At 36.9% G+C, this 17264-nt stretch overlaps 1 protein-coding gene across 12 annotated transcripts in view; it reads left to right on the top strand.

Annotated features, from left to right (window-relative positions):
• Positions 1 to 17264, top strand: part of MYO9A (myosin IXA) — a 263388-nt gene that overhangs the window by 32123 nt on the left and 214001 nt on the right. For 10 of the 12 annotated variants that reach the window (XM_072809461.1, XM_072809467.1, XM_072809468.1 and 7 more), the window contains exon 2: positions 10874 to 11784. In XM_072809461.1, coding sequence (XP_072665562.1) covers positions 10945 to 11784 — 840 coding nt within the window. In that variant the 5' untranslated portion in view covers positions 10874 to 10944. Of the gene's footprint in view, positions 1 to 476; positions 494 to 10736; positions 10759 to 10873; positions 11785 to 17264 lie in introns of those variants that run through there. The other 2 variants (XM_072809463.1, XM_072809460.1) reach the window with 2 other exon arrangements.

Here is a 17264-nt window from a genome sequence, read left to right as displayed (position 1 = left end):
TCAGGAATTTGGTTAATAAGGGATAACTATATTGTCAAAGGGTATTGCATTGAGATGTACCTACTGTAGTGAGTTCCTCTGATTGCAGAGAACAGAAACCCAACTCAAAGTGGCTCAGGGTAAAAGGAATTGATTGTCACACTTAACTCCACCACTTAACAAGGAAGTTCAGTGGTGGAGTTTATTTGAGGCACAGCTCTATTCACGGGCCCAAACAATGTTAAGGCTTTGCTTTATGTATTCATTTTATTTCCTTTTACTGCATAGAGGTTCTGTGCATTCAGGAAAGTTGGCTGTGAACAGTTCTAGATATACATCTTTCCAGATAACTAGCGCAGTAGAAAAGAAAATGCTTCTTTCCTAATAGTTGCAGCAAAATTCTAGGATGGAATTTCAGTGAACAACCACTGTTGCCAGGGGGAATGCAGTAAACTAACTAGCTGGGCCTGGGGCAGGACTAATATCACCCTTTCCCCCCTAACTGGGAGATGAGGTCAGTTCACTGAAACTGGTCAAATGACAATTGGGTAGTCATTTGGTAGTAGTTCTTCAAAGGCAAACATAGTACTGTACTTTCACTAGAAGAAGGGCCATGTACCAAAGTATGTTATAACTAATTTCTTCCATCACCTTTTCTTGTCACTTAGAGCTGAAAGCATTTTTTTTTTTTAAAGATTTTTATTTATTCATGAGAGACACAGAGAGGCAAAGGGAGAAGCAGGCTCCATGCAGGGAGCCTGATGTGTGGGATTGGATCCCAGGACTCCAGGATCACGCCCTGGGTTGAAGGCAGGCGCTTAACTGCTGAAGCTACCCAGGTGTCCCATCACCTTTTCTTTCATTGAAATACTACAAAATGTGTTTTCCTTCAGCACCCAATTTGATTTTTACTTGGCATTGACCTACCATAGGTAAAACTGGGCTCCTGTATACTCTCCTGTATACTCTCTAGTGATGAAGATCATCTAACATTGCATTTTTGTCACATCTTACCCGAAAAGCTGTTTCTTAACCTTTTTTTCCAAAAATTCTTGGAGAGAAATAAAAAGTGTTCTGAGAGACCCACCTGTGGACCTTTGACTTAAATCTCATTTAGCCTTGCTTAGCAAAGAACCTTGGCCCATCAGATAGACTTTCATTTTCTTAAGTTTTCAGTTTCTGCTTCTCTACTTGATTCTATTTATAGACATAAAGCCATGCTCCCAAGCCTTCTAACTAGTAAATGATTCACTTGTACTTTTTTTTTCTCTAAAGATTTTATTTATTTATTTGAGAGGGAGAGCAAGTGGGGGAAAGAGCAGAGCTCTGGAGAAGGGACAAGCACACTCTGCGGAGCTTGGTCAGAGCCTGATGTGGGGCTCAGTCTCATGACCCTGAGACCATGACCTGAGCCAAAATCAAAGAGAGTTGGTTGCTTAACCGACTGAGCTACCCAGGTGCTTCTTACTCATATTTCTCCTTTTTTTTCCCCTTACTAGCTGATTTGACCATCATCCATCATCCACTAGTTTACTTACTTGCCAATCTATCTTCTGCCACTCTTTTCTTAACCTCTTACTTCCTACTTTTCAGTCACCAACAATATCCAGAGACCTTTGACTCAGGCTTAAACCTAGAATTACAGTATTTAAGGGCTAAAAGAGACCTAAGAGATACTTAACTTAGCTTTCCTTTTTAAATTTTGCTCCATGTGATTTTGATTATACCAACTTTTTTTGGGTCTAGAATTGACATGGTATACATGAGTATCTTTATATTATAGGTATTTGTCTATTGAAAATAGCAGATAGTTGGACTTTAAAAATCTGTTGGCAGTCTTTTAACTGGAACATTTACTTTTAATATAGTTACTGATATATGTAGTTTGCTTTCCATTTGTAACATCTGTTCTAACTCTCTCTGGGACCCCCTTCCTTTCTTGCCTTCTTTTGGATTTTTGTTTAATCGTTCCATTGTTTTTTTCACACTGTTAACTGGGAAGTTACACTTCTTTTCTTTTCTTTTCTTTTCTTTCCTTTCCTTTCCTTTCCTTTCCTTTCCTTTCCTTTTCTTTTCTTTTCTTTTCTTTTCTTTTCTTTTCTTTTTTTTTCTCTTTCTTTCTTTCTTTCTCTCTCTCTCTCTCTCTCTCTCTTTTTTTTTTTTTTTTTTTTTTTTTTTTTTTTTTTTTAGTAATGCTAGAATAGGGGTCAGCAACCTTTTTCTTTTAAGGACCACATAGTAAACATTTTTGGCTTTGTGGACCATATGGTCTTTGTCACTGTAGTACAAAAGCATCCGAAGATAACAGGTAATGATATAAATTACAGATAGAGGATTAGGTAAAGTCATCTAGGTAGAAGAGCACGGGGTTGGGATCAGAAACTGGGAGAACTTTTTTTTTTTTTTTTTTAAAGTGAAGTCATGGAAAAGGAGCTCTGAGAATGAGTCAGAAAAAGAGTGAGCCTATCAGGAAGATTACAAGAAAAATAATTGTCATGTGAGGACAGTTTCAAGAATGAGAAGATGGCTCTCTAGGTTAAATGCTATGGTGTGGCATGTTAAGATGAGGATTCAGAAGAAGCCTTTGGCTTTGGCAACTGTATGGGAATTGGTGACATTTTCAAAGAATATTGATAGCACTTGCCATGTGTGAAGAGTGGTAAAAGAGTGAAGAGTAGAAATACAAACCATTGATTTTCAAGTATAATTTTTTGGAACAGCAACAACAGAACTGCATAGATTTCCCAACCTCAGATCCATTATTGAGCTTAGAAATGTATATTTTTAAAACATTGCCCAGATGATTTAGATAAACTCTAATGGCTTGCCATCAAGATGTATTTGTGAGTGATATTTTGAGGCAGCCCCTCTTTTCCAAACACCAGCAATGATTGATAAAAGCAAAAAGAGAAAACCACGTTGACGAATGGGGTGCAAAAATGACAAGCATTTCTGTTTCTGAAAAGTAGTAGAACACAAAGCAGTGAGTAGGGTGTGGCTCAGACCAGGAAGGTAAAGCAGCTAAGGTTTGGGTTTCTTTGAGGTAGTTAGTGGGGGATGTTGTTGGAATTGGGCTCATTGTTGGAAACCATGGGCCAGGATGTATAGGGCTCTTCTGTTAAAAAAGATATTTCTGAGTTTAGTTCTAGGGCTTGCCCTATTGTATACCTTTAGAAATCAGACTATAGTTATGCAGTGCATCTACTGGAGTAATGCAGGGCCTATCATGCTTAGCAGTAAGTAGCAGCTTTGCTATTGACTGCTGCCAGAATCCACAGTTTATAAGAAGTCTTCTTAAACCTGGAGTTTCAGGGGAACACAAACAGCTTTTCAACAAGGAACCTGCCATCTCAGTGCATACCATCAGTGTTAGTGTAGGACAGATCTGCTGATTTGAACAGACCAGCTGTAAGAAAAATACTTATGAGGTAACTGGGGAAATTGAATCCTGAAAAATATCAAATTTTATATTTAGTATTTTCAAGGAGATGAGTAATATCCCTTAAATTAAAACAATTATGGCATTTAAGGCAGAAAAAAGATCAGGTGGACATGAAATAACAGAAACTTCCTAAGTGAATGGCATAATGTTGATAAATGGAAAATCAGTAGGATGTCTGTTTTCTAGTATTTATGAAATCAGTGTAGTGTCAATCAAAATGTCAGAAGATTTTTTCATGGTAGTGGATGTGTTTATCTTAGAATTCTTATTGTAAAAGTCAAAGTACATTAAAGAACAAATTAAAGTGATAAGCCTTCCAGATATCAAAACTTATTATAAAGCTATAATAATTAAGATAGGTTCAGGGATGGACAGATAGATTAGTGGAAGAGAATACAGAACCCAGAGCACATTGATTTTTATATGGAATTTGCTACATGACAAAGGTGGCATTATAAATCAGAGGGGAAAGATTGGACTCTTTTATTGTGGTACTGATTAGATTGCTAATCTGAATTGGCATGAAAACAAGAGTACTATGAAAATTCTATATGGATTAAAGACATAGATGAGAAAAGAATAACTTAGGCCTTTTATTTTATTTTTAATTTTTAAATATTTTTTTAAAGATTTTACTTATTTGACAGGAGAGAGTACAAGCAGGGGAGCTGCAGAGGGAGAGGGAGAAGCAGGCTCCCAGGGAGCCCAATGTGGGGCTTCATGCAGGGCTCAATGTGGGGCTCAATCCCAGGACCCTGAGATCATGACCTGAGCTGAAGGCAGACCCTAATCTGACTGAGCTACCCGGGTGCCCCGAACTTTGAAGAAAACTTTGGGGATGATAACTTTATGTCCTCAGGATGAAGAGGGATTTTTTAAAAGTAGCAGGAGATAATGCTATGTAGGCATTAGAGCCAGACTGCCTGCTCCATATCTCAGCTTTATCATTCTGGTTATGACTTTAGGTAAGTTATGTAATCTTTCTGTGTTTTCTAATTTATAAAATGAGGAGGATGATGGTAAAAAAAAACCCTCAGAGGGATGCCTGGGTGCTCAGTCAGTGGGTGTCCAACTCTTGGTTTCAGCTCAGGTCATGATCTCAGGGTCATGGGATTAAGCCCCAAGTTGGGCTCTGCACTGAGTGTGGAGCCTGCTTGGGATGCATTCACTTTCTCTTCCTCTCCCTCTGCCTCCCTCCACTTGAGCTCTCTCTCTCTCTCACATGTGTGCATGAGCATGTACCCTCTCAAAACAACAGAAAGCCCTCAGAGAGAAATAAAATGTGAAATAATTAGAAAAATTATTGGTACAAATAAACATATAATAAGAATTAACTGCAATTATTGTTACTGTAATTTATAAACATATAATAAGAATTAACTGCAATTATTGTTACTGTAATTTATTAAAGAAGAAATCATAACCTGTAAAGGCTTGATAAATATGACTGTTAAAAACGAAAACTTCTCTGCAACAAAGGTATTTATTATAAACAAAATAGAAAGGTAAGGCACTGATTGGTAGGAGATATTTGTCACACATTTAACTGACGATTAATATCCAGGGTATATGAAAAACTCTTTCAAACCAATAAAGATAAGGTAACTCAGAAAATGGAAATGAATAAGCAACATAGTCCAAATGGTAAATGATAGGATAAATGTTGCGCTTCTCACTCTGGTAATCAGGGAAATGCAAATTAAAGTAATGGGATACCTTTTTGCACTTACACTGGCAGAAACTGAAGTCTGGTGATACTCTTATTGGTATGGAGGCAGAGAAACATGAGTGCTTTCTGCATTAGCTGTGAAATAGTTGGGACAACTACTTTGGAGAATATTTTCTTAATACCTAGTAAAGTTGAAGATACTTAAAACCCAGCAATTCCACTCCTAGGTATAAAGCCCAGAAAAGGCATATGAAAACTGTAGGATTGTTGTAATAGTGTACTATTGTAAATATTCTAAGTGTTCACTAGAAGAACAGTATATTGATAAATTGTGGTCTAATCGTATAGTGGGATTTAAAAAAATAGTCTATTTTTTAGAGCAGTTTTAGATTAGGTTCATAGCAAATTTGAACAGAAGATTCAGACCCCCTGCCTGCCCCCACACATGCATAGCCTCCCCCATTATTAATCCCCCCACCCTGTGGTACATTTATTACAGTTAATGAACCTACATACAATGGCATATTATTTGGCAGTTAATGAACTTTTACATGCATCAGTTTTTTAAAACTTAAAAAAATGAAATAGTACTGTCTATTATTTATGGAGACTCACATATGTAATAAAAATATAGAAACATGTATGGGAATAATACCGAGCTCAGGATAGTGGACCAAAAGAAGGAGCTTTAACTATATTTCTAATATTTTGTTTATAAACCAATCTGGAGTCATTACAGCAGTTTTCGACTTCTTGCATTGGGTGGTAGATATGATTGCTTTTTTTAAAAAATTAGTTTAAGAGGTAGAATTTAGTGATTCATCAGTTGCATGGAACACCCAAGTGCTTATTAATCAAGAGCCTTCCTAAATCCCCATCACTTGATTATCCCTTCCCCCCCACCTCCCTTCAATAACTCTGTTTGTTTCCTAGAGTTTAATGTCTCTTATGGTTTGCCTCTCTCAATTCTCTCTCTCTCTTTTTTTTTTTTTTTTAAGATTTTATTTATTTATTCACGAGAGACACAATGAGAGGCAGGCTCCATGTAGAGAGCCCGATGCGGGACTCCATCAGGGGACTCCAGGATCACACCCTGAGCCAAAGGCAGACGCTCAACCACTGAGCCAACCAGGCGTCCCTCTCTCTCAATTTTCATCTTATTTTTATTTTTCCTCCCCTTCTTTGTTCATGTTTTGTTTCTTAAATTCTACGTATGAGTGAAATCATATGGTATTTCTTTCTCTGACTTATTTCACTTCTCATAATACCCTCTAGTTCCATCCATGTCATTGCAAATGACAATATTTCATTTTTTTTAAAGATTTATTTATTTGAGAGAGAGTGAGTGAGCACTAGTGGGAGGAGGGTCAGGGGGAGAGGGACAAGTAGACTCCCTACTGAGCAGGGAGCGCCACTTGGCCCCGATCCCAGGACTTTGGGATCATGACCTGAGCTGAAGGCAGACACTTTTTTTTTTGTTTTAAAGATTTTATTTATTTATTCATGAGAGAGGCAGAGACAATAGGTAAAGGGAGAGGCAGGCTCCCTATGGGGAGGCCAATGCGGGGCTCTATCCCAGGACCCCGGAATCATGACCTGAGCCAAAGGCAGACACTCAACCACCGAACCACCCAAGTGCCCCTGTTTTTTTTTTTTTTTTTTTAAGATTTTATTTATTTGAGAGAGCACAAGCAGTGGGGAGGGGCAGAGGGAGAGGGTGAAGGAGAGGGAGACAAGTACACTCCCTGCTGAGCAGGGAGCCTGACTCAGGGCTCTATCCTAGGACCCTGAGATCATGACCTGAGCTGAGATCAAGAGTCAGATACTTAACTGACTAGGCCACCCCAGGTGTCCCTGAAGGCAGACACTTAACTGACTAAGCACCAAGAACTGATCTATGCCCCAAGATTTCATTCTTTTTGATGTATAATATTCCATTGTATATATATACCACATCTTTATCCATTCATTTTTTTTTAAAAAGATTTTATTTGTTTATTCATGAGAGACACACAGAGGCAGAGACACAGGCAGAGGGAGAAACAGGCTCCATGCAAGGAGCCCAATGTGGGACTTGATCCTGGGATTCCAGGATCATGCCCTGGGCCAAAGGCAGGAGCTAAACCTCTGAGCCACCCATGGATCCCCTCCATTCATCTTTTTTTTTTTTTTTTTTTTGATAGTCACACACAGAGAGAGAGGCAGAGACACAGGCAGAGGGAGAAGCAGGCTCCATGCATTGGGAGCCCGACGTGGGACTCCATCCCGGGTCTCCAGGATTGTGCCCTGGGCCAAAGGCAGGTGCTAAACTGCTGTGCCACCCAGGGATCCCCTCCATTCATCTTTTGATGAACATCTGGACTTTTGTCATATTTTGGCTATTGTGGACATTGCTCTTATAAACATTGGTGTGCATGTGCCCCTTCAAGTCACCATGTTTGCATCCTTTGGATAAATGCCTAGTAGTACGTAGTAGTGCTAGGTGGTAGGGTAGCTCTATTTTAAACTTAAAAAAAAAATATTTTATTCATTCATTCATTCATTCATTCATTCATTCTTCATTCATTCATGAGAGACACACAGAGAAAGGCAGAGACATAGGCAGAGGGAGAAACAGGCTCCTTGCAGGGAGCCCGATGTAGACTCGATCCCCAGACCCCAGGATCATGCCCTGAGCTGAAGGCAGGCACTCAACCACTGAGCCACCCAGGTGTCTCTATTTTTAACTTTTTGAGGAACCTCCATACTGTTTTCCAGAGTGGCTGCATTCCCACCAACAGTGTAGGAAAGCTCCACTCTCTGCATGCTCGCCAACATCTCTTGTTTCCTGAATTGTTCATTTTAGCCATTCTGACTAGTATGACGTGGTATCTCATTGTGGTTTTGTTTTGTATTTTTTCATGTGTATGACTGCTTTTTATATGTTCCATAATATTCTCTGTGTTTGAAGATCATTCAGGAAAAAGGTAAAAAGCAGTTTCTTCACTTGAGGACTTAGACAAATATGCAGTAGTATGAGAGAGAAGTAACTGAAGATATTTTAAAAAAAATAACATGGCATCTTTATATGGTAAAGGATAAAATAAAATAAAAAGGAAAAGAGTGATAACACATGAGGATGGTTTTTTGATGGGGCAAGTTACTGATGGAGATGATAAGAAATGTTTTTTTTTTTTTTAAGCCCTGGAAAGGATGTGGAATATATTTTCTGTGTAGACTGGAATGGAAAAGCAGAGAAGAGATGAAAATAGGAATATTTTCATAGGAAAAGGCACTATTTTCTCAGTGAGATACAAAAGTGAGATACAAAAGTTGAAATCATTCTAGAGGTGTTATATATGTGGGGTTTGAGAAGATTGGAAGGATATGCAGAATACTTGTAAGGAATGAAAAAAGGTTAAATAGGTAAAGTTTATGAAATAAGGTTAAACAGGAAAAGGGAGGTTTGAATAAAATTTATAATAGTACCTTGCTGTATAATTCTGTCAGCTTTGTTCAGCAAGCCAGAGGCAGGATCTTATTGTTGCCTGCCTTATCTTGCCACTTAGGGGAGGTGGAAAGTCAAGAGTCCAAAAGGCCTTGACAATATATCTATTCTGTAGCAGGTTTCTCTTATTCTCTGAGTTATAATTTCATCTAGTTTAATTTTTTTGTTTATTTTTTATTTTTTTACTTTTTTCAAGTTTTTATTTAAATTTCAGTTAATGTACAGTGTAATATTAGTTTCAGGTGTAGATTTTAGTTTTTCAGTACTTTCATATAACACCCAGTGTTCATCACAAGTGTCTTCTTTAATTCCTGTCACCTATGTAACCAATCCCCCCCACTACCCCAGCCTCTGGTAATCATCAGTTTGTTTTCTGTAGTTAAGAGTCTGTTTCTTGGTTTGCTTTTCTTTCCCGCCTCCATGTTTGTTTTGTTTCTTAAATTCCACACAAGTGAAATCATATGGTATTTGTTTTTCTGTGACTGGCTTATTTCACTTAGCATAATACTCTCTAGCTCCATCCATGTCATTGCAAATGGCAAGATTTCATTCTTTTAAAAAGAGATATGTTTATTTTAGAGAGAGAGTGTGCACATGTCGGGGGAGGAGCAGAGGGACATGGAATCTCAAGCAGACTTCCTCCTGAGTGGGGAGCCAGACTCGGGGCTTGATCTCAGACCTTGAGATCATGACCTGAGCAGCAGTCAGGAGTTGGATACTTAACCGACTGAGCCACCCAGGTGCCCCAAGGTTTCTTTCTTTCTTATGGCTAGGTAATATTCCATTGTGTATGTGTATATCACCTCTTCTTTATCCATTCATGGATAAAGTTAATGGACGTTTTGGGTTAATGGACGTTTGGGTTCTTTACATAATTTGGTTGTTGTTGATAATGCTGCTATAAACATTGGGGTGCAAGTATCCTTTTGAAGTAGTATTTTTGTATCCTTTGGGTAAATCTCTAGTAGCCCTGGATTGTAAAGTAGTTCTATTTTTAATTTTTTGAGGAAATTCCATACTGTTTTCCCGAGTGGCTGCTCCAGTTTTCATTCCCCCTTTTCTGCATCCTTGCCAGCATTTGTTGTTTCCTGTGTTGTTAATTTCATCTATTACTGTTTTTAATTTCAAAAATTTGGTTTCATTAATGGCATTCTTTCTTGTTTTTGCTTTATCTACAAGAACTTTTGGGTGCAGGGTGATTAGACTTGCGTGATTATTCTGCCCATTTTAATTCAGCCTTTGGTGAGGCTCTTCAAATACAAAGAAAGAACTTGACTCTAATCTCAGGTACTTTAGAAACATTTCAAATAGGGGACAAAATAATTTTTATTTGTACTGTGAATTTTAAATTATTAGTGTAATAAAACATGGAAAAAATCTTTGGCAAGTTGCTGTTTTAGAAAGTGTCCAGATTTGGATGATAAAATGTAATATTATGTGATCTTGATGAGAATGTTTTCAAGACTGTTTCTTTAAAAAAATATATTTTATTTAAATTAATTTGCCAACATATAGTATAACACCCAGTGCTCATCTCATCATATGCTCTCCTTAGTGCCTGTCACCCAGTTACTCCAACCCTACTAACCTCCCTTTTGCAACCCTTTGTTTCCCAGAGTTAGGAACCTCTCATGGTTTGTCTTCCTCTCTAATTTTTCTTCACTCAGTTTCCTTCCTTTCCTTATAGTTCCTTTTACTGTTTCTCATATTCCACATGAGTGAAACCATATGATAATTATCTTTCTCCGACTAATTTCATTCAGCATAATATCCTCCAGTTCCATCCACGTTGAAGTAAGTGGTAGGTATTTATCCTTTCTGATGGCTGAAAGGATATACAATTCCATTGTACATATATACCACATCTTTATCCATTCATCTGTTGAAGGACATCGTGGCTCCTTCCACAGTTTGGCTATAGTGGACATTGCTGCTATGAACATTGGGGTACAGATGTCTCATCGTTTCACTACATCTGTATCTTTGGGGTAAATACCCCGTAGTGCAATTGTTGGGTCGTAGGGTAGCTCTATTTTTAACTTCCTGAGGAACCTCCGCACTGTTTTTCCAGAGAGGCTGCACCAGTTTGCATTCCCACCAACAGTGCAAGAGGGCTCCCCTTTCTCCACATCCTCACCAACATCTGTTTTTTTCTTGTCAAGACTATTTCTAGACTAAGAGGTAGGATTTTATGTTCTGAAAGATGTAATCAACATGATTTAAGCCTTTCTTGAGCATCAAAAAGTGAAGATTGCGTAATATGATTTCTAAATGTTTCACACCTTTTATGTTACAGTTCTTTTGCCACGAAAATGGTTTGCACGGTCTTGAACACATACTATCCATGCTGATGGGACAGGGTCCAATATGAATATAAATGATGGAGGAAGACGACGCTTTGAGGATAATGAACATACATTACGTATATATCCTGGGACAATTTCAGAAGGGACTATCTACTGTCCAATTCCTGCCAGAAAAAACTCCACAGCTGCTGAGGTGATTGACTCTCTTATAAACAGACTTCATCTTGACAAAACGAAGTGTTACGTTCTCGCAGAAGTAAAGGAATTTGGTGGAGAAGAATGGATACTCAACCCCACAGACTGTCCAGTTCAGCGAATGATGTTGTGGCCCCGGATGGCTCTGGAAAATCGCCTGAGTGGAGAGGACTATCGCTTTCTTCTGAGAGAAAAAAACCTTGATGGATCAATCCATTATGGTAGTTTGCAGTCATGGCTACGGGTAACAGAAGAGCGTCGCAGGATGATGGAACGGGGTTTTCTCCCACAGCCTCAGCAGAAAGACTTTGATGATTTGTGTAGCTTACCTGATTTGAATGAGAAAACTCTTTTAGAAAACCTACGAAATCGCTTTAAGCATGAAAAAATTTATACCTACGTTGGCAGTATTCTAATAGTGATTAACCCATTCAAGTTTCTTCCTATTTATAATCCCAAATATGTCAAAATGTATGATAACCACCAATTGGGAAAACTGGAGCCCCACATTTATGCTGTGGCTGATGTTGCTTATCATGCCATGCTTCAGCGCAAAAAGAATCAGTGCATCGTGATTTCAGGAGAGAGTGGTTCTGGGAAGACTCAAAGCACAAACTTTCTTATTCACCACCTTACTGCTCTCAGTCAGAAGGGATTTGCCAGTGGAGTGGAACAAATTATTCTTGGAGCTGGACCAGTACTTGAGGTAAGTGCGTAGAAATACTGTTTAAACATATCTTTGAAAAATAAAACATAAACATTTTGTAGATGTGAGAAAATGAGACTAGAAGTATAGACATCATTTTTAGTTACCAAGGAAAACTGAAAGATGGGAAAGCAAAAAAGGCAGTGTGGAAGTTTAAATGGTGTGACAGTGGCAGTATTTTTTTCAAGGGTGTTTTTGGGTCACAGTGATGAAGAAAGGGATGATTGGAGGCATATGCATCACCTTGTAAAGGGAAATAGCAGGGACAGGACTCCTGTCTGTAATTGGGCTGTGGAATTAGGTGGCTAGGAAATATATTCTTAGTAGTAGTATATTTGTATCCCTGCAACTTTGACATCTGTGCCTAGTATTGAGTTCAGTTTTGGAAATATAGAGAATATGGGAAAAATTTTTTAGTTCTATAATGTTTTAGAAGTAATTTTACCAAAGGTAGAAAAGAAAGAGAATACACTATTTTTGTTTTAGAATTGGAAGGAAAGGGCAATATTTTTTTTGAAAGATTTTATTTATGAGAGAGAGAGAGAGCACAAATAGGAGGAGGCGCAGAGGGAGAGGGACGAGCGGACTCTTCACTAAGCGAGGAGCCCTACAAGGGCCTCAATCCTAGGATCCTGAGATCATAACCTGAGCTGAAGTCAGATGCTTATCCAACTGAGCCACCCAGGTACTCCTCATTACTTACTTTTTAAAAGGGATTTTGTGAAGTATAATTGATATACACTAAACTGCACATACTGAGTATGTACAATTTGATAAAATTTGACGTGTGTATATATATTAATTAAACCAACCACCACAGTCAGGATACTGAATATATCCATTATCCTTATCCTCATAGCTCTTTGTGATTCCTTTCTCTCACCGTTTCCAGCTTACTCATCTACAAGAAACCATTTACATACTTTGTCACTATACATTAGTTTGTTATTTCTATAAACTAATTTTATATAAGTGGAATCATAACAGTGTGTACTTTTTTATGTTTGAATTTTCTTGGTATAGTTATTTCAGGATTCATCTGTGTTGTTGTTAGTGTCAGTGATTCATTCCTTTTGCTAAGTAGAATTCTACTGTCTGGGTGGACCACACTTGGTTTATCTGTTCACCTATTAATGGATATATATAGGTTGTTGCTAGTTTTTTGGCTGTTACACATAAAAACTCTATAAAAGTCTTTTGGATAAATACCTAGGAGTGGAATGACTAGGTCATATGATAGGGTATATGCTTAACTTTTTGAGAAACTGCCAAATTTTTCCAAGGTGGTTGTACCCACCATTTTATATTCTCACCCAGCAGTGTGTTCCAGGTATTCCACATCCTTGGTAACACTTGATAGAGTCGTTCCTGTAAATTTTAGCCATTCTCTCACACACACACACACACACACACACACACACACACATATAGTGGTATCTCATTGAGGTTTTAATTTGTATTTTATAGTGATTAATGCTATGAGCATATTTTCATATGTTTATTTGCCCTTTCCATATTTTCTTTGGTGAAGTGTTTGTCACAATTTATTGCCCAACTTTTTATTGGGTTTTCTTACTGTGTTTTGAAAGTTTTTTGTAAAAAAAAAAAAAAAAAAAAAGTTTTTTTTGTGTAGTGGCTACACGTGTGTGTGTACACATTTTCTCCCAGATTTAACCACCTTCTTCTTTTTTTTTTTTTTTTGAGTATAGTTGACACCATGTTATATTATTTTAGGTGTACAACTTAGTGATACCACAGTTTATAATACGTTTATGTTTACCACATGTTTGTGTTTACCACATTTACCACAAGTGTAGCTACCATCTATCCTGATACATTGCTATTACAATGTCACTGATTCCTTATGCTGTACCTTTTATTCCTGTGATCTACTCATTTCATAAGTGGAGGCCTGTTATGCCCTCCCCTTCATCCATTAGGCCCAACCTCCCACCCGTGCCCCTCTGGCAACTATAGTTTGTTCTATTTATTTATAGGTTTGCTTTTGCTTGCTTTCTTTCTTTTTTTTAAAGTGTTTTATTTTTTTGATAGATTTTATTCATTAGAAAGAGAGAGAGAAAGAGCACAAGCAGTGGGAAGAGGAAGAGGGGGAAGCAAACTTTCCATTGAGCAGGAGATGCAGGGCTTGATCCCAGGACCCTGAGATCATGACCTGAGCTGAAGGCAGAAGCTCAACCGACTGAGCCACCCAGGCACTCCTGACTCTGCATTTTATTTGTTTCTTCTTCTTTTTTTCCCCTAGATCGTTATGAATGAAATCCTATGGTATTTTTCTTTCCCAATCTGACTTATTTCATTTAGCATAATATCCTTTAGATGCATCCATGTTGTCTCAAATGGCATGATCTCATCCTTTTGTATGGCTGCATAATGTCCCTTTGTATATCCACACCACATATTCCTTATCCATTCATCTATTGATGAATACTTAGGTTGCTTTCATATCTTGGTTATGGTAAATAATGCTGCAGTAAACATAAAAGTGCATATATCTCTTTGAATTAGTGTTTTCATTTTCTTTGGGTAAATACCCAGTAGTAGAATTATTGGATCATATAGTATTTCTATTTTTAATTTTTTGAGGAACTTCCATACTATTTTCATAGTGGCTGTACCAATTTAGATATCCACAAATAGTGTACAAGAGTTCATTTTTCTACACATCCTCACCAACATTTGTTACTTCTTGTGTTTTGATCATAGCCATTCTAGTAGGTGTAAGGTAATATCTCATTGTGGTTTTAATTTGCATTTCCCTGATGATGAGTGCTATAGATCATCTTTTCATGTGTCTGTTAGCCATCTGTTTGTCTTCTTTAGATAAAAGTCTATTCAAGTCCTCTGCCCAATTTAACTGGATTTTTTTTTTTTTTTGGTGTTGTATACTTTTTTATATATATTTTAGATATTAACTCCTTATTGGATATATCATTCGCAAATATTTTCTCCCTCTCAGGTTGTCTTTTTGTTTTGGTTTCCTTCACTGTGCAAAAGCTTTGTTTTGTTTTGTTTTTTGGTGTAGTCCCAATAGCTTGTTTTTGTTTTTGTTTCCCTTGCTTTATGAGACATATCTAGAAAAATGTTGCTTTGGCCGATGTCAGAGAAATGACTACTTGTGTTCTATTCTAGGATTTTTATGGTTTCAGGTTTCATATTTAGGTTTTAATCCAATTTGAGTTTATTTTCGTGTTACAAGGTGGTCAGTTTGCATGTAGCTGTCCAGTTTTCCCAGCACCATTGAGCAAAGACTGTCTCCTATTATATATTCTTGCTTCTGTTGTCATTGATTAAATGACTATATAAATGTGGATTTATTTCTGGGCTCTCTGTTCTATTTCATTGATCTATGTGTCCATTTTTGTGCCAGTACCATACTGTTATGATTACTACAGCTTTGTAGAATGTGTTGAAATGTGGATTTGTGATACCTGCAGCTTTTTCTTTGTCAAGATTGGTTTGGTTATTCCAGGTCTTCTTTGGTTCCACAGAAATTTCACTGTTATTTGTTCTAGTTTTTTAAAAAATGTTTTTGATATTTTGCTAGGTATTGCTTTGAATCTGTAGCTTGCTTTGGGTAATGTAGACATATTAATAATACTCATTCTTCCAATCCATAAGCCTGGAATATCTTTCCATTTGTGTCATCTTCAATTTCTTTCAGCAATATTTTATAGTTTCAGAATACAGATCTTTGACTTTCTTGGTTAAGTTATTTTTAGGTCCTTTATTCTTTTTTTTTATTACTTCTTACTTAGGTCCTTTATTCTTTTTTTTTTTTTTTTTTTTTTTACTTCTGCAGAAGTAAATGGTGTTGTTTTCCCAATTTATCTGTCTGCTGCTTTGCTATTAGTGTATAGAAATGCTACCGATTTCTGAGTATTAATTTTGTTATCCTTCAACTTTAATGAATTCATTTATTATTTCCAGTTGCTTTTTGGTGGAGTCTTTAAGATTTTCTATGTGTAGTATCATATTATCTGCAAATAATGATAGTTTAACTTCTCCTGACCAATGTGGATGCCTCTTTTTTTTTTTTTTTTTTTTTTATCTGATTGTGTGGCTAGGACTTCTAGTACTATGTTGAATAAAAGTAGCAAGAGGAGGCTTTATTTGTCTTGTTCCTGAGGCTAGAGGAAAAGCTCTCAGGTTTTCACCATTGAATATGATGATGTTAGTTGTGGGTTTCTCATATATAGTCTTATTATGTTGAGGTATATGCCCTCTAACACAACATTGTTGAGAGTTTTTATCATGAATGGAATTAGAATTTTGTCAAATGATTTTTCTGTAGCCATCAAGATGATCTCTGATTTTTTTTTTTATCTCTGATTTTTAATGTTTGTTTTGTTGATGTGGTGTATCACATTGGTTTGTGAGTATTGAACCATTTTTACATCCCTAGAGTAAGTCTCACTTGATCATGGTGAATGATCTTTTTAATGTATTGTTGTATGTGGTTGGGTAATATTTGTTGAGGGTGTTGGCATCTATGTTCATCAGGGATATTGGCCTTAAGTTTTTTTTTTGTATATGGAGTTGGTGTCTTTTTCTTGTTTGGGCATTAGGGTAATGCTGGCCTTATGTGTGCATTTGGAAGGTTTCCTTCTTCTTGTATTTTTTGGGATAGTTTGATGAGAATAGGTATTAACTCTTTAAAATGTTTGGTAGAAAAAAAATGTTTGGTAGAATTCACCTGTGAATCCATCTGGTCCTGGACCTTTGTTTTTTGATTACTAATTTTATTTTGTTACTTGTAGTGGGTCTGTTTAGATTTTCTATTTCTTCTGTTCAGTTTTGAAAGATTATTTGTTTCTAGGAATTTATAGATTTTTTTCTAGGTTGTCCTGTTAGTTGCCATATATATATTTTTTTATAGTATTCTGTTAAAACTCTTTGTATTTCTGTGCTGTCAATTGTTACTTCTCTTTCATTTCTGATATTGAGTCCTTCCTTTTTTTTTATTGTTGGGTCTAAGGGTTTGTCAATTTTGTTTACCTTTTCAAAGAACCAACTCTTGGTTTCATTGATTTTTTTTCTATTACTTTTTAAAGTCTCTATGTCATTCATTTTTATTCTGATCTTTATTATTTTCTTCCTTTTTACTCACCTGGGGATTTGTTCTCTTTTTTTCCCCTAGTTCCTTTAGTTGTACGTTTAGATTGTTTATTTGAGCTTTTTCTTGTTTCTTGAGGTAGGCCTGTTTTACTATATATTTCCCTCTTAGGACTGCTTTTATTGTGTCTCAGTGACTTTTGGATTGTTTTCAGTATGATTTTTATTTTTTAATTTTTAAAAGATTTTTTTTATTCATGAGAGACACAGAGAGGCAGAGACACAGGCAGAAGGAGAAACAGGCTTCCTACAGGGAACCTGATGTGAGACTTGATCCCAGGATCCTGGGATCATGACCTGAGCCAGTGGCAGACGCTCAACCTCAGAGCCACCCAGGTGCCCCTTCA

Source organism: Canis lupus, chromosome 32 (genome assembly GCF_048164855.1).
Source record: "Canis lupus baileyi chromosome 32, mCanLup2.hap1, whole genome shotgun sequence".
NCBI lineage: Eukaryota > Metazoa > Chordata > Mammalia > Carnivora > Canidae > Canis > Canis lupus.
This window is presented reverse-complemented; position numbering and strand designations above follow the sequence as displayed.